The sequence below is a fragment of the Miniopterus schreibersii genome, assembly GCF_964146895.1.
Source record: "Miniopterus schreibersii genome assembly, chromosome: 2".
NCBI classification, from domain to species: Eukaryota; Metazoa; Chordata; class Mammalia; order Chiroptera; family Miniopteridae; genus Miniopterus; species Miniopterus schreibersii.
The window spans coordinates 173,888,138-173,910,162 of record NC_138102.1 but is presented as its reverse complement, the minus strand read 5'-3'; the positions used below and the strand labels follow the sequence as shown (position 1 = coordinate 173,910,162).

Genomic DNA, 22,025 nt, shown 5'->3' with positions numbered 1-22,025 from the left:
AAGGCTGCTGTGACGATGAAATCAGCTAAGGCAGGAAATGCGCTCAGGATGAAGCCTGGCACATAGGGATGCTCAGTAGTGATATTTATTGGACACTTACTGTGTCCTAGCAACTACTGAGGGCTTACATATCCCTTCTTACAACAACCTTTTGAAGTAACTGCTATTGTTATCTACATTTTGCAGGAGAGGAAAAGAAACAGAGAGTTAAGTGCATACACTGAGGCAAAACAGCAATTCAAACCCAGACACTGGCTCCACAGCTCAGGCTGCTAAACTATGATGCTATTCTACTTCCCATGTGCTGGAGTTGATCATACCTACCCTGGTGGTAGGCAAAAAAATATAGCCCCCCAGAGTATCCCTGTCAAATCCCTATAACCTGTGAGTGATATCTTACTAAATTAAAGATCTTGAGATAGAGGTTATTCTAGATTATCCTGGTGGGGCAGAGAGATATTAGGGACACACAAAGAGGACAGACACAGGGAAGACCGTCTGAAGACAAAGCAGAGAGAGAGATGCAGCCACAATGCTAACAGCCACCAGAAGCTGAAGAGGCCAGGAAGAACTACCCCTGGGACTCTGGAGGACGGGTGGCCCTGTCTACAGCTGGATTTCAGGCTTCTGGCCTCCAGAAGGGTAAGAAACACATTTCTGTTGTTTCCAGACACCAAGTTTATAGTAATTTGTTCCAGCAGCCCCAGGAAATGAATACAATGCTCTATACCATATTCTGGAACCTATCATACCTTGTGCTGTCCTCTTGATTAACAAAAAATCATCCATAAATTCATCTCTTATTTCTTGAAAGTCTACTATGTGCCAGACTCTGTTCTTGATGCTGGAGATAAAAAGGTAAACAAAGTCTCTACCCTCATGGACACTGGGGAAGATGGACAATAAATGTGTGCAAATAAGAGAATTTTAGAAAAAGCACAGCGAAGAACATTAAGAGTGAGATGGAATTGGGGATGACTGGGGAGGGGGCTCTTTAGGCAGTGGGATCACAAAAGCCCTGTCAGAAATCATGACCTTTGAGCTGAGCCTCATGACGATGGGAGGCAAACACCTGTACAAGTATAAGAGGAAGATGCTCCCGCCAGAGGGACAGGGCAAAGGTCTGGAGCCAGAAATAACCTCAGCACATCGCAGAGATCAAAAGGCTGAAGTGTGAAGAAAGAGGGAGGTACGAGCATGTAGCATATTTGTATTAGTTATCTACCACTACAGTAATGCTGCGTAACAAACACACACACACACACACACATACACACACACACACACACACAGTCAGCAGGGAGTCCAGTAGGCAGCTCTGCTGACCTCCACTGCACTTACTCTAACGTCTGGTGTTTGAATGGAAGTCTGCTGACCAAAGATGGCCTCAGCTGTGGCAATGGTGGCTCTGCTCCACATGGCACTCTCTCCAGAAGCTGGCAGGGGAATGTTTTCGTGGTGACAGCAGAAGCTCAACAGGGAATCTCCAGTGTGCAAGACTGGTTCAAGCCTCTGCTTACCTGGAGGGCATGGATATGGGGAACAGTGAACAAGAGAAGCCAACAAGGCTCCGCAATTACAGAGGACCTTGATTAACCAAGTATAAGCAAAAATTACTTTATAAATAGAATAATACTATATTACAGATGCTGTCATTTAGAAAAAAGGGATTGGGTATTACTCAGGGGAAGCTGCACAGAGAAGGGGCTTGAATGACATTTTAGACTGAGATAGGTAGAGGGACAGGATGAGGGAATTTTAAGAGTGGTGAGGAACATGAACAAAGTTATGACAGGAGCACTGTACATACAGAGAAAGAAAAACAAAAAAACTGGCATGTGTACCAATAGCAAGAGGCTCCCATCTGACCCAGTTGCTGTCACAAACAGAAGAAAATGAAGCCAAACGAATGAATCTCATGTTTCTTCCTACATGGTAAAAACCACTGCATTTCCAAATGTCTTGAGTCTAGCATTCTCAATGTGATAATTAGGAATGTCTGAGGGCTGAAAACAGCCATGAGAGTACAAACATAAGATTCCTAAAATGTGCAACAACGAAGACTCGATGCAGTCTTTACCACAACGGTGAAGAAACCTAAATTATGAATCAATGTATAAAATATAACCATTTTTTGGTAACCCAATGTTGAAAACTATCATCAGATTGTTATTTGAGAAGCATGCTATCAGATGACTCCAAAATTGCCAAGAATCAAAACAAAATTCAAGAATCATCTTTGCAAGGCAACTGCAAAATTTAGCCATAAACATCATCTCAAGCATGTTCATGTAACTCTTTGGTGTTACTTATATCTTGATTTGTGGCAATAAGATTTTAAGGTGATTTTCAGGATATTAGTCTAACCTCTAAAAATTGGTGATTCACCAGAACTGTCCCTTCATTTGGCTCTTGAAACAATCTTATGAATTCTGCTTGCATAACACTAATAGCAGTATGTCATCCAGTAATGAGACAGGGAAAAAGCCAGTCCACTAGTGTACACAGGCAGAGATGAATTCAAGTCTTTATGCAACTAATTAAAAAGGGGAAACCACATGCAAGGCAGGCCCATAATTCAAATACGCGTTGTAGCAATATAAATATTTAAATCAATGAACCACTGCAACAGTGGAAGAAATCTTGAGGAAAACAATGTTCCTACTCACCTGGTCCCATACTCACTGGAGTAATTCCAGTAGAGCATCACCAACTCTCCCCACACCTTCCACCCACCATCCCACAAACCCACTGCACGGAGCATGGTGAGAAGATACCCTACCCATCCCCATTCTTGGAGCAAAACTGGAGAGCTTTACGGCTTCCACAAGTCTCAGATGGGCCCCATATCCATGAGGAATCTCTAAGCATTCCCCACAGGCCTGGGTACTGGAAGCCTGGAATCTCCTCTGAGCCCTCAAATTTAAGACACACACAAACTGATTCTTCCCACAAAGCTGGAGTCAACTCATCAACCAGATTCAAATTATCTCAGAAGTGTAACCTCCTAATTGCACCGCTGAATTCTGATTGGTCTAAATGCCCACCAAAAGCTATCCTACCCTGCCATCTACCTACACCCTCCCCCCCAAAACGCGCACAAACACACACACACACACACACACACACACACACACACACACACACACGCTGAAACACTGCCCCTTCTAAGGAAGCTTCTAATTCCTTAAGAGGTAAGCAAGATCATTGACTTTTCATTCTTTTTATTTTCTAAAATGTGCATTTTAGAGCTATAATTCCCTATGACACCATAACTGAATCCCACATTATTTCATTCTTTATCTTCACTTCAAAACATCTTCTAATTTCTATTGTGATTGCTTTCTTCAACCACACATTATTCAAATGTGTGTTGCTCAGTATCTAAACATCTGTAGTCTTGCCTATTTTTGTTATTAATTTCTAGTTTAATTCTAGTGTGATAAGAAAATATACTCTAGGATTTCAAACGTGAAATTTGTTGATGGGATATCCAAAGCAGTCTCGAAAATGAACTAAGGTGAGCCTTTTACACTCTTGACTTCAATACTATTATATAAAACTATAGTAATCAAGACAATGTAGTGCCGAGCTAAGAATCAACAATTAGATCAGTGAACAAATCAGAAGGCCCAAAAGTAGGTCACTTAATTTTTGACAAAGACACCAAAGCAATACTGAGGGAAGGAAATCTTTTCCACAAGTGCCTAAACAGCTGGATATCCATATGAAAAAAAAAACACCTTAACCCCCACCTCACACTCGCACCAAACCTGAAAACTAATTGGAAGTGGATCACAGATCTAAATGTAAAAGCCGAAACTGTAAAGCTTTTAGAGGAAGTGTACGGAAATATTTTCACGTCTTAGAGGTAAGCGAAGGTTTCTTAGGACAGAGAAAGTAATAAATGAAAAAGGAAAGAATTGATCAATTAGGCTTCACCAAAATTAAAAACTTCTGTTGATTAAAATGCCAAGTAACAAAATAGTCAGGAGAGACTAAAACATGACACCACACACACACACACACGCACACACACATGGCAAAGAACTGGTATTCAGGATATATAAAGCACTCTTACAACTTAATAATAAGAAGAAACAACCCTCCCCACAAAAGAGCAAAAGAATTCAACGGGCACTTCACGAAAGAAGATACATGAAGAGCTAATAAGCACGTGAAAAAGCATTCAGCATAATTAGTTACCATGGGTATGCAAATGAAAACCACAAGGAGATGTCACTACTCGTCTACCAGAATTAAGAAGACTTGACACCAAATGTTGGCCAGAAGGATGTGGAACAACCGACTGGGGCTCTAAACACCTTCTTGGTTGAAGTGCAAAATGGCAGAGTCGCCTCGAACAATCTCCCAGTTTCTTATAAAATTAAAGATAGATCTACCCTATGACCCAACAATTTGATCCCTAGGTTTTTACCCAAGAGAAATCAAAACACAGATCCACAAAAATATTTGCATAAGAATGTTCATAACAGCAAAAAAACTGGATACAACTCAGGAGTCCACTGATAGGACGGATAAACCAATTGTGATATGTTCATAGAATGGTAAAGAAAAACACAGAAACCACTCAGTATGAAAGATAGAAGTATATGGGTTATTCACTGTATAAATGTGGGAAGGCATTCTAAATTTTCTTGTATCTTTTGATAGTATAAGTGAGCAATCTTGGTCTTTAGACTCAAAATTAGCCATTTAAAATTCAGGGTTCACAGTAAAACAATGACCAATTGTATTTGATTTGCATAAATTTACTGGTATCACATGGCAAAGATAAGTTAATTGAAAGAAAGATTTCAATTAACTTATTTATAAATACATGGTGTTAGCAGTAGGTCTTCAGAAAATGAAGATCACACTTCATATAAACCTTGTGCCTTTCCAAGGTTTTCTGAACCACCCAAGCCCATCTGGCAATAGCTTTTCTTCTTCAAAGTTCCTTTCTACCACTGGGGACACAATTTTCAGCATCAATGAAAAAGAAATCTATGCTCCATTGCACATCAGAGTAACCAACATTAAAAAAAAAAAGTTATCATTAAGAAAAACTGGAAACTATCTCCATAATTAAATGATTATGGGAAAACCTCATAATGTTCAGAGTCTATGAAAGTTTAAGCAAAATAAAATATTAACCAACTTTTCTAAACTGTCAAAATGATTTGGATTTGGTCCAAATTTTGGGTGAAGATCAGCCAAACCAATTCATCCAGTAGAAATTTAAAACAAAATACACAATTATTGATATTTATTATACTGTCAAAACAGCAGCTAAGGGAAAAAGCCTCCACTGACAAGGACTTTAGTAGATTAAAAGGCCACCTCCGAAACGAGTTCAAACCCTGGGAAACAAACCAGGGCACAACTAAAAAGATTTTTAAAAAGTCTTAAGAACAAAGAAGTCAGAGAATTTTAAAGTCTTACAAGTACATCCTCAGAAAACATATGCCTTGTAAGATTTAAATAGTCCCCAAGAGAATCAATACCTAAATACACTCATCTATGAAAAATTCTTTCAGAATATTAAACTACCATTTTGGAACTTAAAATATAGCCCTATAATCTGAGTTTAAAAGGAAATAATTTAATACACAATACAGATATATTTTGTGCAAATGGATTCAAATTCCCTTAGAGAGAGAATGAATTGAGACACCCGTTTTCAGCAAGATGGCTGGCTAACTGTGCAGAGAACTCTCAGTAAAAAATACTTTAAAATGCTAGGTGAGAACATCTTTGATAGTGAGTATGGCTGAAGTGGTGGTAAAATAAAGAAAACCATAGGCCAGAAAAGAGAAAGGATATTTCACAGGGGTTAACAAGGGGCAGAACCAGCAAGTGCTCTGATTCTATGAATTCCCGGTAATCTGGTGCCTGGTTTTAATAACCCACATGTGCTGGGACAAAAGGTAAAGCTTAGGACCCATGTAAAATGAGAAATCAGATCAGAAACTCTCACATGAAGCTGGGAGTCTGCATAAGGAAGTGAACTAGGAAAACCCCAGCTAGTTGAAGGAAGCTTCGCGTCTGTGTTGGAATGGCTCTGGGAAGAAGGAGAGTGGGGAGAAAGAGATATATATTGGCCTGAGAATTCCTAATGACAAAGGCACACTCGGATTGGTGTTGGCACTGACTGTGGCCTGAAAAGCCTCAAGCACTAAAATTAGTTTAGAAGTGGCCCTGGAGTGGTCGTGCTCCAGGTGCTTGGCAGAAGCAAACACAGGACTTTCAAGAATTCCTTTAGATACAGTTTACTAAATATATACACAAAACAAAAATCCACTGAACAGATGATAAAGATATCATGAGTTAAGATCAACAGAAACAGACCAGCCGACATGGCTCAGCGGTTGAGCATCAGCCTATGATCCCAGGAGATCAAGCTTTGATTCCCGGTCAGGGCACATGCTTGGGTTGCGGTTGCAGGCTCGATCCCTGATGGGGGCCATGCAGGAGGCAGCCTATCAATGACTCATCATTAATGTTTCCATCTCTCTCTCTCCCTTCCTCCCTTTGAAATCAAGAAAAATATATTTAAAAAAAAAAAAAAACATCAACAGAAATAACAAACTGCAGAATCAGATAAGCAGTCAGCAGATACCGGAATAATTAGATACAAATACAAAATAAATGTTTAAAAATAAATAAATGTTTTACAGATTTAAAACAACAAGAGAAGGGATTTAAAATGTATTTACTAAAAAAATAGAAAATTTTAATTGACCAGGCAGATCTGAAAAGGAACTAAAAAGAACTTTTAAAAATAAAAAATATAAGAAATTAAATTAAAAGCTCAATACATAGATTAAACAAAAGATTAGATACAAGTGAAAGTGCATTAATGAACTGGAACATAATTCTGAAAAAATTATTTAAAATGCAGCACACAGAGAGGAAAAAAACAAAATAGAAAAGAGAGGTTATAAGATATGGAGAATAGAGTGAGCTGGCAGGCCCAATAGATATCTACTGGGAATTCCAGAAGGAGCAATAGAATAGGGAATTGGCAATGTTCAAAGGAACAATAACTAGTATCTAACTTAGTACACTTCAGAAACAAGATAAATGGCTGTAAAGAAAGATCTCAGATATAAAAACGAATGGTGGGGAAAAATATTAAATTTGTAGGTAAATCTGGAAAAAGGTAACTATAAAACAAAATAGTTATATTTAAAAATCAAGGTAGAACTTAAATCTTGGAAAATAATAGCACATAAATTAGAAATCGTGGTGACTGGAATTAAAGATTCTAAGATCTTTACATTATTTGAGAGGAGGGCAAAAATACTTATTAACTTTAAATGTAAATAACTGAAGATGATATTAAAATGTTTAAGGTATCCTCTAGAAGAATGAAAAAACAGATTAAACATAAACCAGAAGGCAAGAAAGGGAAGAGAAAACATATTAAAACAAATATGTTCCACAAAATAAGATAGTAGTACCGAATCTTAGTAATTCAGTAAACACAATAAATATAAATGGACTAAACTCTTCAAGTAAAAGATAAAGACTGTCAGACTAAAAATTCCAAATTCAACTATATAATATTTATAATAGGCATATCTAAAACAAAAAGATACAGAAAAAGCGATAGTAATAGACACATTATTAAAGTGAAAGAGGGTTGTGACACATGATTTGGTTTATGAGGAAGCTTAAATAATTTCCAATATGAATATCCTAAAAACATAAGCTCAAAATAAATAAAGCAAAAATTGTAAATTTAAAAAAGAATTAAATTCTAAGCCATGATCATACTGAAAGATTTGCAAATATCTTTCTCAGTAATTGTTAGTTCACGAGACAAATCAATAAGACACAAGATTTGAACAACGTATTAGCATGCTTTATCTTATGGATATATATAGAACCCTGCTTTCAACAATAGTGGATACATATTCTTTTAAAAAATAAATACTTTGTTTTTTAAATCCTCACCAAGGACATTTTTTCCATTGATTTTTAGAGAAAGTGGAAGGGAGGGAGGAGGGGGGAGAGAGAAAGAGAAACAACAATGTGAAAGAGACACATGTATTGGTTGCCTCCCACACGAGCCCCAACCAGGGCGGGGATTGAACCTGCAACCCAGGTACGTGCCCTTGACTGGGAATCAAACCTGTCTTTCAGTGCATGGGCTGATGCTCTAACCACTGAGCAAAACCAGCCAGGGCAATAAATAGAACTTTTTATGCAAAGCTAAGATATAGGCCACAAGGCAAGTTTCTAAATGATGAACCATACGAAATTGCTATTTCTATTGTATATCAAAAACTGAAAATCATCAATTACACATTTTCAACCTAATACAGATTTCAAATACTCTACAGACTAAGATTTCTAACAACAACCCAATTTAGTTGGAACTCAGTACCCTCTCCCATAAAATTTCAATTCCCATGTATTAGGAATGTTAAAAATATCTAAGTAATTAATATTACTTAGATATTTAATATCAAAAACAACAAAAATTATAAAACTTAGAACTAAACATTGACTATTCTACCTATCAAAATTGTGCGACCTAGCAAAAATGATACATAAAAAGAAACGTATAGCCTTAAATGCAAATATTTTTCAAAGTCTAAATATTAATGAGTTATCTCTCCAATCTTCATTAGAAAAATAGCAAAATGAACCTCAAAAGAGAAATAATAAAAAGCAAAAATTAGTGAAATAAAAAAATTACATAATGAAGAACAACAAAGCCAAAAGTTAGTTTGAAAAGGCTAACAAAGCTGATAAACCACAAGGCAAGCCTGACCAAAAGAGAGGTAGAGGCGAGAGACAGGGATGGAGAGGTCACAAATAAGTATAATTAGAATGAAATACAACTACAGATGGAGTAAGGCTTAAAATATTTAGAAGACAATATTATTAATAACTTTATACTGGCAAATCTGAAGTGAAATGGACAAATTATACAATAATTTAAATTCTTAAGACAAACTAAAATAAAAAACAAAATCCAGCAGTTGAACATTTCTATAGCTACTAAAGAAAGTGAATCAACCATTAAAAAAAAAAAAATCTCACCAAGAAAACACCAAGCCCAAGTAGTTTTACAGGATAGGAAGGAATAAACCTCGCTCCCCAGTTCATTTTATGAGGCTAGTACAACCTTAATGCCAAGCCAGACAAAGGCAATATAAGAAAGGGAAATTACAGATCAATCTCACTCATGATAATAAATACAAAATGTACTAAATCACATACTACCAAATTGAATCCAGTGACTTTTTTAAAAAGGTTTGTGTCATAAACCACACGGTTGGTTTAACATGAGAAAAATCTGTTTATTTCATCTACTAAATTAAAGAATAAAGGAGAAAGATGGTATGATCATGTCAATAGATGTAGAAAAGGTATTCAATAACACTCAACAATTCATGAGAAAAACTAATAAGTCAGAAATAGAAGAGAACATCCTATAAGTTATAAAGAGTGTCTGTAAAAAACCTTAGAGCCAACATCATGAGCAATGGTGAAACATTAAAAGCATTCTCTGTAAAATCAGTAAATCTGAAGAGCTGTTATCTCCATTTCCAACACTTACTGGAGGTTTTGGTCAGTCTGTATGTGTACACGGGGGCAGACACACAGATAAACACATACACAAATATACAGAAAGACTAGCAAGGAGGAAATAAAATCCCATTACTTTATTAATTATATCAATTGTCTTCATGGAAAACTCCAAAGAATACATTTATAAACTATTTGAAATTGAGCTTAGAAAGTTTTTATGTAACAGCACTACACAAAAGCCAATTTCACAAGTACAGACCAGCAATAATGTTAGAAAAGGTAAACTTTTTAAAGATACCACTTATAATAACTAAAAATAAAGTCTAATTATAATTAAATTACAAAGAATTATAATTCTTTCAACAAAAGATATATAATACAACCTTTATGGAGAAAACAAGAAAATTTTACTGAAAGATTAATGAAGATCTAAATAAATATGGAAAAGTACCATGTCAATGGATAAGAAAATTATCTTAAGGGTGTCAATTCCCCTCTGAAATCAATCTATAGGACCAATGGAATTCTCCCCATAATCCCATCAAGGTTTTTCTCAGAACTTAAAAAGCTGATAATAAGATTTATAAGGAAAAGAAATGGACAAGAGCCAAGGAACTGCTGTAGAAGAAAAACTGATGCAGTGAGTAGAGGGCTGAGAAACTTGTCCTACTAGATGTCAAAAATTATTTTAAAATTATAATTATTAAGACTGTAGATTTGGCAGTGGAATTAAGAGTTCAGAAAGAGACCCATACATGTATAGAAACCTGATACACTGCAGAGATGGCACTGCAGATTAGCAGGAATGTGATGAATTATTCAAGAAATGTATAAGGACTTTCAGAAAAAGTAAAATTTATATCCTGTGTCCTACACAAAGTTTCAGATAAACTAAGAATTTAAATATGAAAGTAAAAACATTTTAACTTTTAGAATATATAGAAATATGTTAACCATCTCAGGGTACATATAACTAACAAGGAATTAATATCCAGGATATATGTATAAAGAACTCCCATGTACCAATAAGAAAAAGACAAACTACCCAACAGAAAATGGACAAGTATTTTTTCAAAATGCATTTTACATAAGAGAAAAGAGAAATGGGTCATAAACATATAAGAAGACACTCAAAGTTTTTGGTAATTAGGGAAATACAAATTAAGAGGAGAGTAACGTAACCGAGTGCGGGCTGGGACGTGGAACAATTGGAACTCTCATCGCCTGCTGGTGGAAGCTTAAATTGGTTGCTGCTCTTCTATGATCATTTTGGCACCAGTAAAGCTGAACGTGGACATGCTCCATGACCTGGCAATTTAATATCTAGAACTATATCCTAGAAAAACTCTTGCACATATACAGGAATGTATTCTTTTACTTGTTGTCGTCAAAATTATAAATTAACTCTGAAATGTTTAATAAAAATCATACAATAGCCAGAGAAAGACAAGTACCACATGATCTCACTCATATGTGGAATGTAATGAACAAAATAAACTGATGAACAAAATAGATCCAGAGACATAGAAGCATGGAACAGACTGAGGGATCTCGAGGGAAGGTGGGGGTGGGGGAGTGGGTGGGGAGAGATTAATCAAAGAACTTATATGCTTATATGCATAACCTACCGATGCAGACATTGGTATGGGAAAGGCCTGGGTGGGGTGGATGCAGGGTGGAGGGGATTAATAGGAGGGAAAAGGGGACATCTGTAATATTTTAAACAATAAACATAAATTTTTAAAAAATCATACAATATACTCATCATCCAAAATTAATATTTATGCAGCACATAAATATCCTCTTCATGAACTGCTTGTTCATTAATTGCTAAATTCATCAATAAATATCAGTAATATCCTTTTGTAAATGCAGAGATAAAACACACCTGACAGGTCAGTTTTAAAGTATAACATGAATAACTGTTCACACTGACAGGCATCTTTATGCACTTTAATCACCAAAGACTATAGCAACGATTTATGAAAGAAAATCCTTTTTGAAGATTATTTCAATTTAATCAGGATTAAAAATAAATGAAACTTTTATCCTTATCATCAGTGAGTGAAATAACTTTGGTTTTAATATCTTAATCAGAAAATATACAGAGGCAACAACAAGAATATGGAGAGCTTGATGTCCTGTGGTCTTCCTTAATAACCACCGATTTTTAAGAGACTATAATCTGTTTAACAGAAAGCATTCTACCAAGGATCTTAATCAGATTCCAAGAAAATTAACACTCAAAATAAACAACATGCCACTAAAACCCAAACAATGTAGGTATTAGCAGCTATACAAAAGGTTAGCTCTACCCAATGAATCATTTCAAAGTGATGAAAGTGGGTCTTTGAAGTGCTTTCTATTCAAGCTGGAAGATATATAAAGGTAGGAACCATTTACGAAGCAGGTGGAGAGTTTCTCCATTTTACAAATCCTTGTTTGACTCCATGCAAACGGCTCACTAAGAATGGCAAAAATGAGTCTCTCCTCCTACATATTAATACTAACTTTTTCTTTGCTTTCTCAAGGCATTTTACTTTCAGCATCCAAGCCCATAAGAAATTTAGAAGATGACATGGTATTTAACACATTCAGGCTGGGGAAAGCCTTTCAAAAGGAAGATACTGCAGAAAAATCAGCCGTTGCTCCTTCCCTGGAACAATATAAAAATGATGAAAGCGGTTTCATGAGTGACGAGGAAAACAAGAATTCAAAGGTAAGTGGCAATATGACTTGTCCTTTATTTTGATGGCTATTTGAGTGCTTTGAAAGTGAAGTCGATACTTTTGTTTTATAAACAGAAGTATATGCAAATAGTCACAATATGCAGTAGGACAACTGATGGAATTTCATATATACCAGGTAGTCCTTTCATCCTGGACAACCCTTATCCAAAAGTTTTTTTCCAAGAAACCTTGTATCTAAGATATTTTTAAAAAGTCAAAATAGTACATCTTTGAATTAATCAGTAAGAGTATTATGCAGTTGTATTATATTACCATTCCCAATAAGACAGCTAAAACACCTACCAACCTTTTCTTTACAGAATGCAGGCTCCAAACACACTTTCTTGAATCATGGTCTGCCACTGAATCTGGCTATAAAACCTTTTCTTGCGCTAAAAGGATCTGTAGCTTTTCCAGCTGAGAATGGAGTTCAGAATATTGAATCAACACAAGAAAAGAGAGAAATTGGGGATGAAGAAAACTCAGCTAAATTTCCTATAGGAAGGAGAGATTTTGACAGTGAGTAGTCCTCTAAGGTTCAATTCTTATATTTTAGTACCATGAAATGAAACTCTGAGTTTAACTGAATTTGGATCCAATCACAATAAGATTAAATAAGACCATGGTTCAATAGTACTTGCTATTAAGTGACCCCTGCCAAATATGTGGAATTTAAAAGCATTTAATTAGCTATTATAATTTTGATTTACTCGGAATCAGTTATACTAGATCCATTGTTTTCATGTCTAATAAATTCTGTGTGATAGTAATAGTCCTTTAAATGATTTAACTTTTTTCTGTTTCCTTCAGTGCTCAGGTGTATGCTGGGAAGAGTCTATCGGCCGTGTTGGCAAGTCTGATACCTGTTGGTCCACAGCATCGTTTCAGAAGACAACAAAATCATTTAATTGCCTGTGGGGGGAAAAGCCCTTAATGTTACTGTGACTTATATTATTTTAAATGTCTGTTTTAAAAGAAAGTAGCTATCAGCAACCTAAATGATATGCTTTATTTGTGCATTAAACTCTTGTGAATATTCTGCAAAATTATGACTTAGTAGTATTTCTTAAACAATGCTTAACATACTAACCTTACATACACTCCAGACCAAAATAATAAAGCATCATAATTTACACCTTGATCTATTAAAAACTAAGTAAACGCCTCTGGTGAATGGTTTTGTACGTACATAAACCTAAAGCACATAAAAGATGAATTCATAGTCTAAAAAACTGAGTTAACTTTGTCTGGCCAGTAATCAATTTGTCCTTGGCAGTACACTTGTTGCTTTTTGTTACTCCGGCTAGTTTACCATCCAATTTATTCTGCAAATCATTTGATGTCTTAGGCATCTTAACATTTTTATGTCGGAGTGGCTCATTTCCATTATCACAGAGAGTGTTTTCATCATCCAGATCCACCTGTTTCCTTTTTGAGCTTTTATTTCCTGTCTGACTACTTGATTTTCTTTCTACTTTTTCATTTTTACTTCTGTCCAGATGAACATTTCCAGAACTTGTTCCAATTGTTGGTCTTCCAACAGATGAATTTACACCTTCTGTTACGCAAGATGAAAAGGGGAAAGGGATTATATAATACTTAGTATTATTACATATGAGAATTTTACAATAAACTTTAAAAATGGCTAAAGAATGTTAAAAAAATTATGATTTGCACTCAGATAATGCTATAAATTACGACTATGTTATCACATTACTTTTCATTTTACCACATCACTTTTTATCCCTACAAATAACCAACATTTGCTTTGTCTGAATGCATGAAACTTTATCCTTAAATGCTACGAGTTATTTCTTAAATATTATTTAGTTAAATCAAACTGTGTCCTGCCTGGCTGGCGTGGCTCGGCAGTTGAACATCGACCTAGGATCCAGGAGATCGTGGTTCGATTCCCACTCAGGGCACATGCCCGGGTTGCAGGCTCGGTCCCCAGCTGGGGGCGTGCAGGAGGCAGCCGACCAATGACTCTCTCACCATTGATGTTTCTATCTATTTCCCTCTCCTTTCCTCTCTCTGAAATCAATAACGACATGTTTTTTTTAAAAAAAACACAAAAAAACTTATGTCCTGTTTATAAATTTGTACTTATATTTAACTTCTTAAATAAGCTCAAGTCTTTAAAAATAGACACCTTTACATTTCACATTTTATACTTTGCAAAAAATAAAAAAAAATCTAGTTTTATTTAAGTTAAAACCGTACACTAGAATTAAACTGCTGTTTAACTACTCAAAGGTGAATTACCAGAAAGGTCATTTTCCATGTGAAGAACATACAATGGCTTTGATGCTGAATTAACATTATTCCATGTATTCCTGCTGATCAGGCAGTCATCTTTATAAGTACAAGAAAACTGGGATCTAATTAAGGTTTGCTTCATCTGGTAATGGGAAGAAAGAAGAAAACATACAATTTATGCTTTATTTTTATTTTTTTCATCCAGATAGAAATACACTTGACAGTAATAAAGGTATCATACAAATTTCTCTTAAAATTCCATTGTTCATTGAGAACTTATAACCCTGATGTTTCATAGTTTGCTAATTCATTCATTGTTACAACTAGCACTTTTATGCATTATAGTAATACCAGTTTTATGTATATTTTTCATATTTTTTTAAGTTTAGAAAGATCAATTTTAGGCTCTTCAGAGGCTTGTCTTACACATTCCTGTGTCTGAGCTGCTTTGGAAAGAAAGTTTTATAATAAGTTTAATAATAATATACATGATATACATAATCCTAGAAAAATACAAGTTCTCTATCCTAAGAATTACAGAGTACAACTCTTTTAGAGAAAGAAACAGTATATGTAAACTCAAGAAATTAAGAAATTGAGAAAGGAAGAAATGCTCAGATGAAAAAGAGAATTAAGAAAGGATGAAAGAAACAAAACAAAAAAACTAACAAAGAAATAAACTGAAAGAAAACAAAACAGTGACTCAGAGGCATTATTTCTTGATTAAAAACTTGAATATTTAAGAAAATAAGAAAGATGATTGAAATACATCATTCTAGGAAAATCTGACCAAGTGATTTAATGGTTGAATACTCAAAAGACACTCTTGCATTTATCTTCAAACATTATAAGTTGGAGAAAATTAGAAAGCTAAATTTAAGTCTTAGCCACTGAAAAGGATGCCAAGAACGCAGTTTTGGAAACGTATTCTGCAAACATAAAACCAGTGGCTATTTTAGGGATAGAAATTAATTGCAGAACAAAGTAATCCATACAGATAAAGCAAATTTTGACAATTACATCTGATGTGTAACGCCACTCAGTTATAATGAGGAGATTTCTCCAAGTACAAAATCATCCCAAATCCTTTTCAGAAACAAATGAGGTTTAAATTTCAAATAAATCACTAAAGAAAGAGGGCTTTAACATTTCCAAGTATAACTACATCATGCTGAAGGTTACATACAAAACATTTACTGATATATTCATAAAGTCTAAAACAGCACTTCATGTTACGTAATCAGTAGTTATATACTATGTTCATATATTAAGAGAGAACACTGAAAAGCCCGCTCAGTTGTCTGCAAAGATAATGGGGTAAAATCCACTGACTATGGTTCAGAAGAAGTGAGAACAGGCTCCAGTTTGGTTGCTTCATAAAATCAAGTTTTCTCAGGGTGACAAATTTTATATCTTTCTGACTAATGACACCTATGAAAACCCCCACTTCCTAGATCACTAATTATATTTAACTAAGATTTAGACCATTGTAATTTATCTCCCATTTAAGCACAGAAATACACAAAATTGAGAAAAAGAAGAAAATGCAAAAGATCAAAACTATTTTCTAAAAGTTGAATAGAGTAGGCTCATTAATGGAACTGCCAATCCCATTATCTTCATGAACCCACATGAATGCAACTATTACAGTTTCCACCATGAGATGCCCTAAAACATAACTGAAGGTTTTAACTAGCCCTTTCTGGACTTTATTAATTCCACAAATACAGAATTAAAGCAATTGACAAAGCTATCAAGTGAATTTTGTTAATAAAATAAACTTTATGTTATATTACATCACATCACTATAGTAATGTTATCTAAAAACTTATTTCCACCTGCAAAACCAGTACTATTGACATTATAGTTTTACAAAATGTTTCTTTCATTTCCCCAGAGCTATTGCTTACAGAAAATTATAAACGTGCTGCTTATAGAGTTACAGAGTATGGTAAGTGCATGAAGGTAAATGAGTGCTAAGTGGCTAGCTAGGGTCATTCCCATAGTACCCAAACCGTGATGGATGGCTTGGGGGACTTTAGCCTCTCACCACAGTCTTCATCAGCACCACCCACGAAATACTCTAAATAAAAATGTAATAATTATATTATTTAGTACAAACAATGTCTTCTCAATAGCATGAATAAAAATTTCTTTAGAAAGCTGTATTTTTATTTTTATTACTTTTTAACATACATCTAAGTAAAAAGCCTTTCTTTGCTATGTAAATACAGTCACATACAGTGCCACAGCCCTCTTAGTTATAACTAGATTTCCTCTCCCATTGAGAAATTCTTGAGCCCTTAGTGACATCAGGTCAGTTTCAGAAAACGAGAATTACAAGGCAATAGATTCTTAAAATCTTGAGAATGGATTCAGCTATGAAAGGAAATAGTTAACCACTATTTTTTTTTAATCATAAACATACCAAAATATAAGAGAGAACCACAATAGTTCTATGGCAATCATCTAATACTTACATCCAAAAGAAATAACTAAGAATAGTACATTGAGGGCATTGTTTCTCTGTATAAAAAATTATACATAGGTTTTCCTTTCCCTACCCTATACAAAAATCCTTTTTATTAATGCCTACTACTTATTAAATTCCAACTATGTGATAGGCACATCGTGTATTAAAGAGAGTACTAGGGTGGCTTCCCTAATCACACAAGCATTCTACTTATAAAAGTTGCTGTTGACACACAGCTGGAAGGAATAATAAATAAATTGGATAACAAAATCAAGATTGAAAAGATCTCAGATGGCTAGAACCATAAGTAGAAAATAACAAGATGAAAATGAATGATAAACGAAGTCCTGTATTTAAGTTCGAAATATCAATTGCAGATGTACAGGATGAGGAGAGCCTAACTTAAAAACAACACATGAAAAAGATCTGGAGATTTTAATTTATCATGGACTTGACTGGAGCCAACAATGTAATGTCCAGCTAAGAAATCAGCACAGAAAGCAACGATGTGATGGGAAAGGCACCAGATTTGCAGTCAAAACGCCTGGCTTCCAATACTGGCTCTATCACTTATCCACTAGATGATGTTAAGTAAATCTCTAAACTTCTCACTTGTCCACATATAAAAGGAAATAATATTTATCTTACAAAATTGTCAGAATTTAATAAGGTTAAAAATATGAAAGGACTAATATAAACTCTAGAAATCTGTGTGGGTACTACGCAATTATTAATGTATCTAACATATTTTGAAGACAGTGTTTCTATAGAGTGAGAAATCTGTTGAATTAAATTTCTCAGGACCAGGCCAACTCTAAAATGATTCTTGGAATGCAGCTCAAAAAATGAGCTTACAATCAGAGTCTTCGTTTTAGTTATTAAAACAATACAAGCTACATTGGCTCATATTTATAACTTAAAAGAGAATGCTTCTCCTTTGTTCATAAAAGTTGGATTTTTCTGCACAAGATTAGTGGCTACATAGAACTGAGATTACTTCCTGTTGCAAATCTTCCAAATCTCTCTGTGTATTTGATTTGGAATCACAAATAAGCAAAAACAATTCCCACTTGCAAGTGCTTTTGAAGTACTAAACAACTAAGAATAACGTCCAGATTCATACATGGCTGTTAAAATCATTTCACGTTCAAGTCACACGAGAGAAGAGGATTGAAGTTTTCCTTTGTGGAGCGATTTCCCCCCTCTGGAAAGATTTCTATCCACAGTAAAATTGCAATAAACTTCAAACCTGCCAAGAACTGAAAAAGTCCTTTTGCCACAAGCTCTTTTTAAACTGAAATTATTAGTAGGTTCCCAGTGTGAGGAAAATAGTACTTCACATAGGAAAGCCTGACTCCAGTTAAAACAAATGAGCCAAAATATTGAAAAGTTGCAGACACTCTCGGTGTGTTATCAAGAAAAGGAGAGTACTAAGCCATTGTACTGATAAATAGATGGACAAATTTGGAAGAGGAGATAATTCTCGACATGCCTCTTAAATATGTAACTAAAAATAAGTACTCTAAATTTATCTTTTTGTTCTTACATTCTCACATTTTCAAAAGAACAGATATGCTACCTTGTGACATGAATTTATAAATACATCAAATGATCCATTTATTCTTCAGTGAAATTTCATTTACTTTGCTAATTAGCAGAAAGATAGTATTTTCTACCTAAGTAGTAGCACTATCTTTCTTATGACTCATTATGCCTTCATTTACTCTTCAGGAAGCACATAAACCTTGAAGACTTACACCTGGATACAAACCCTTGCTCTGTTGCTTCCCCGCTGCATGGTCTGGAATAGGATGCCTTCGAGAGCTGAGCAAGGATTCATGAGGATGAAGGACACAAAATGTCTATCTAGTGTAACACTTGACACTTAGTAGGTACTCAATAAATACCAACCTCGTCACTTCAACCAAAACGAGTTCAAATTCTAACTGAATTTCTAGTTCAGTCTAATACACAAATCCCATCTTCGTTCTAATGCAAAATGCTGTTCACTCCCTTAAAGTCTCTGCTTAAGGTCACCTTCTCAGAGAACTCTACTGGTCCTATTCAAAAGCAAAACGCATACAAAGGAACATACTACCCTTACTCTCCTCCCCAACTTTATTTCACTCCATAGCACTGATAACCTTCTAACATACCAAACGCAGTAATTTACTTGCTTGTTTTATTGTCTGCCTCTTCCAACTAAAATGTAAGCTCTATAAACAAAACCCTTAGTTTGGCAATTAACTACTGGCCCACCTCTGGCCTTCCTGTGACCCTCCCCTCCCCACAGGGAAAGGAGCCCATGGGCCTCAGACTTGCCCACTAGGAGACAGTGACTCCCCCTTTAGAGCCTGTTACACCTACCTGGACCCAGAATCCCCTGCTCAAACCATCCTAGGCATGGGACTGGCACTCGCCTCTTCCTCTAGGCTCAAGGGCTGACTGTTTATGGCAAGGGTGATGGGCAGTGTTCCTAAGAGTATGGAACAGAACCAGGGTTGAAGGGGTGCAGGGGTAGGTCAGGTGCTTCCATTAGGATTCTTGCACCCCAGCCCCACAAATATTTGGAGAAGACTTGTCCATAAGGGGGCTTTTGTCTGTTTTGTTCACTGATGTTCCTCCAGTGTCTAGATTCAGGAAGGATTTAATACATGTTTGTGAAATGAATTCAGTAAAGTCGTAACAGATGCTAGTAGGTGTATGCAAGAAGGTCTGAGGAAACAGAAACATGAATAAGAAAAAGCTTGGACGTACAAAACAATGTACAGAATACAGGCTACTCTTTGAACGAGAGTAAGGAAACCACAGGATAGAGAAATGAGAGAAGTAGACCAGCAAAGAATAGCTAACTCACCCTGAGGACAAAAGCCTTGAGATAGGAAAATATGTGAAGAATAAACTCTACTCAGTTCAACAAAGTAATGAAACCATCGGGTACAGAAACAAGAGAGAAGTACACATGCAGAGAAAAGCTAAATCACACTGAAGCACAGACAGCCATGCATCAGAGTCCTTAAGCTCCGTTATATCAACCGTTCCTGTCAAGTCCTGAAATACTCCGCCTCTCTCTGGTTCTCATATACATATCCTTATGATAAGCCCTACAAAAAATAGCTGTTCCTTAAAACCACAAAAGCCACACTTTCCTTAACCTTGTCCCATGTTATTTATTCACTTATTCTGTACAGCTATCCAATACATGGTCATTTTACCTGTAAAGCAATCTCATACTTTCATCAGGCTGTTTGCTCAGCCTGAAATGCTCTCCTCCATTCTCTCTGCCTATTTAAATCCTATTTATTCTAATTTCTCATGCTCAGAGCACCATTTCCTCTACTAATTATGGGTTTCTAGTTATTGCATCCGTGGGTATCCCTAATCTACCAGAACTGCAATTGTTTAATATGCTAGCCACATGTAGCTAATTAATTCAAATTAAATAAAATTAAAAATCCAGTTCCTCAGTTGCATTAGGCACGTTTCAAGCACTCAGTAGCCAGATGTGGCTGCCACCTACAGTGTTAGACAGCACAAATACAGAACATTTCCACAGAAAGTTCCAGTGAAAAGCCCTGCTCTAGAATGAATTTACAATCTAGGTCCTGTGGCACTTCCGTGTGCTACAAATGGATTCTCAAGAGACTTTGGGACATTTTTGCTTGCTGGGTCCATAATATTAGAACCCATATGCAACTCTGTATTAGTAAAGGAAACCCTACACATTTTCCCCATGACTTCTACCTACAACCTGATGTGAAACCAATTAAGTTTTGGGGGAAATTACCATCACTATATCTTCAAATATTGTTTCCATCTTATTTTCTCTTCTTGTTCTGGGGCTCCAAATAAGCAAGTGTTATACTTTTCCTGTGTCCTGCTCTTCTCTTTTAGTTTTTTATTCTGTATTGCTTTAGTTTGGAATTTTTCTAACGACCTATCTTTAACTCTACTTATGCTACCTAATGCTATGACCGATCCATTAAACTCATCTAATGAGTTCTTAATTTCAGACAATGTTTTTTTACAGTTCTGCAATGTCTATCTGGTTCTGTTTCAAAGATTTTAATTCTCTGTTAGAATTCTACAGCTTTTCATCCACTTTGTCCATCTTTTACATGTTGAAAATCTTAACTACTTGTCTGCTAATTCTAGTATCTGGATCATTTGTTAGTTTTTCCTCCTGACTAAAGGACAAATCTTCCTCTTTTCATGTCTAGAATATTTTATTTCATGCTGCATACTGTGTGTAAAGAAACTGCTGATGATTTTGCATGGCCTGAGAATGATGTTATAAATATCCAAATGGCCCTTGGAAGAAAAAAAGGTTCCCTACCCCTGCAACAGAGTGAGTGTGTAAATCCCAGGGTTCCTTTTCCACATTTTACACACCTTCTGATGCAGCTGCCATTTCTACTATTTCTCTGACAAGAAGGAAAAAATAAAAACAAACAAACAAAAAACCCAAGAACACACACACACAGCTGGCTCCCCAGTTTTAGAAATATTAGTGATAATTCTCAGGATTCTGTCAACCCACTCATGCGATGTCTGGGCCCCGGAGTAGCTTAAGTCACTAAGTCATGCTGCGCCTCTTCACTCTGCAATCTTCAGTCTCTTTGCCTGGCCATTGTTTTTGATGTTTATTATATGTAATCACATTATTCTTTATTGTTTGCTCTTGGTGAATATTTTTGCTAGTTTTTACTATTCTGTATTCATTTTAAGTATCATTTTAAGGGGAGGGAAATTCTATGAGTTGAATAAGTCCACCATTTTAATTTGAATATACTCAGAGTTTCTAAGACTCTAAAGGTTAAACTTGGATACCTAATTAAGAACTTGCTAACATCATGAGCACTGGACTGCCTGGCAGCTTACAAAGGTGCCAGTTAGAGCGGTCAATTTTTTTCATGCTACCTAAGTCCAAATTTTCACTGTCCCGATGACTCCATGTTTTAAAGATGTAGTATTTTCCTGACCAGCTCACTTGAATTATTAAGTCAGTTAACACT

At 35.6% G+C, this 22,025-nt stretch overlaps 2 protein-coding genes across 5 annotated transcripts in view; one reads left to right on the top strand and one right to left on the bottom strand.

Annotated features, from left to right (window-relative positions):
* The first annotated feature begins 9,946 nt into the window (after positions 1–9,946).
* PMCH (pro-melanin concentrating hormone) lies at positions 9,947–13,837 on the top strand. Its single transcript, XM_081129813.1, has 3 exons — positions 9,947–12,268; positions 12,599–12,797; positions 13,089–13,837. The coding sequence occupies exons 1-3, from the start codon at positions 12,020–12,022 to the stop codon at positions 13,136–13,138; spliced, it is 498 nt and encodes a 165-aa protein (XP_080985939.1). The 5' UTR covers positions 9,947–12,019; the 3' UTR covers positions 13,139–13,837.
* PARPBP (PARP1 binding protein) overlaps positions 12,270–22,025 on the bottom strand; it is a 39,455-nt gene continuing 29,699 nt past the window's right edge. For all 4 annotated transcript variants that reach the window (XM_081129810.1, XM_081129809.1, XM_081129811.1 and 1 more), the window contains 2 exons: positions 14,544–14,679; positions 12,270–13,836 (listed from right to left, as the gene is read on the bottom strand). In XM_081129810.1, coding sequence (XP_080985936.1) covers positions 13,496–13,836; positions 14,544–14,679 — 477 coding nt within the window. In that variant the 3' untranslated portion in view covers positions 12,270–13,495. The remainder of the gene's footprint in view (positions 13,837–14,543; positions 14,680–22,025) is intronic.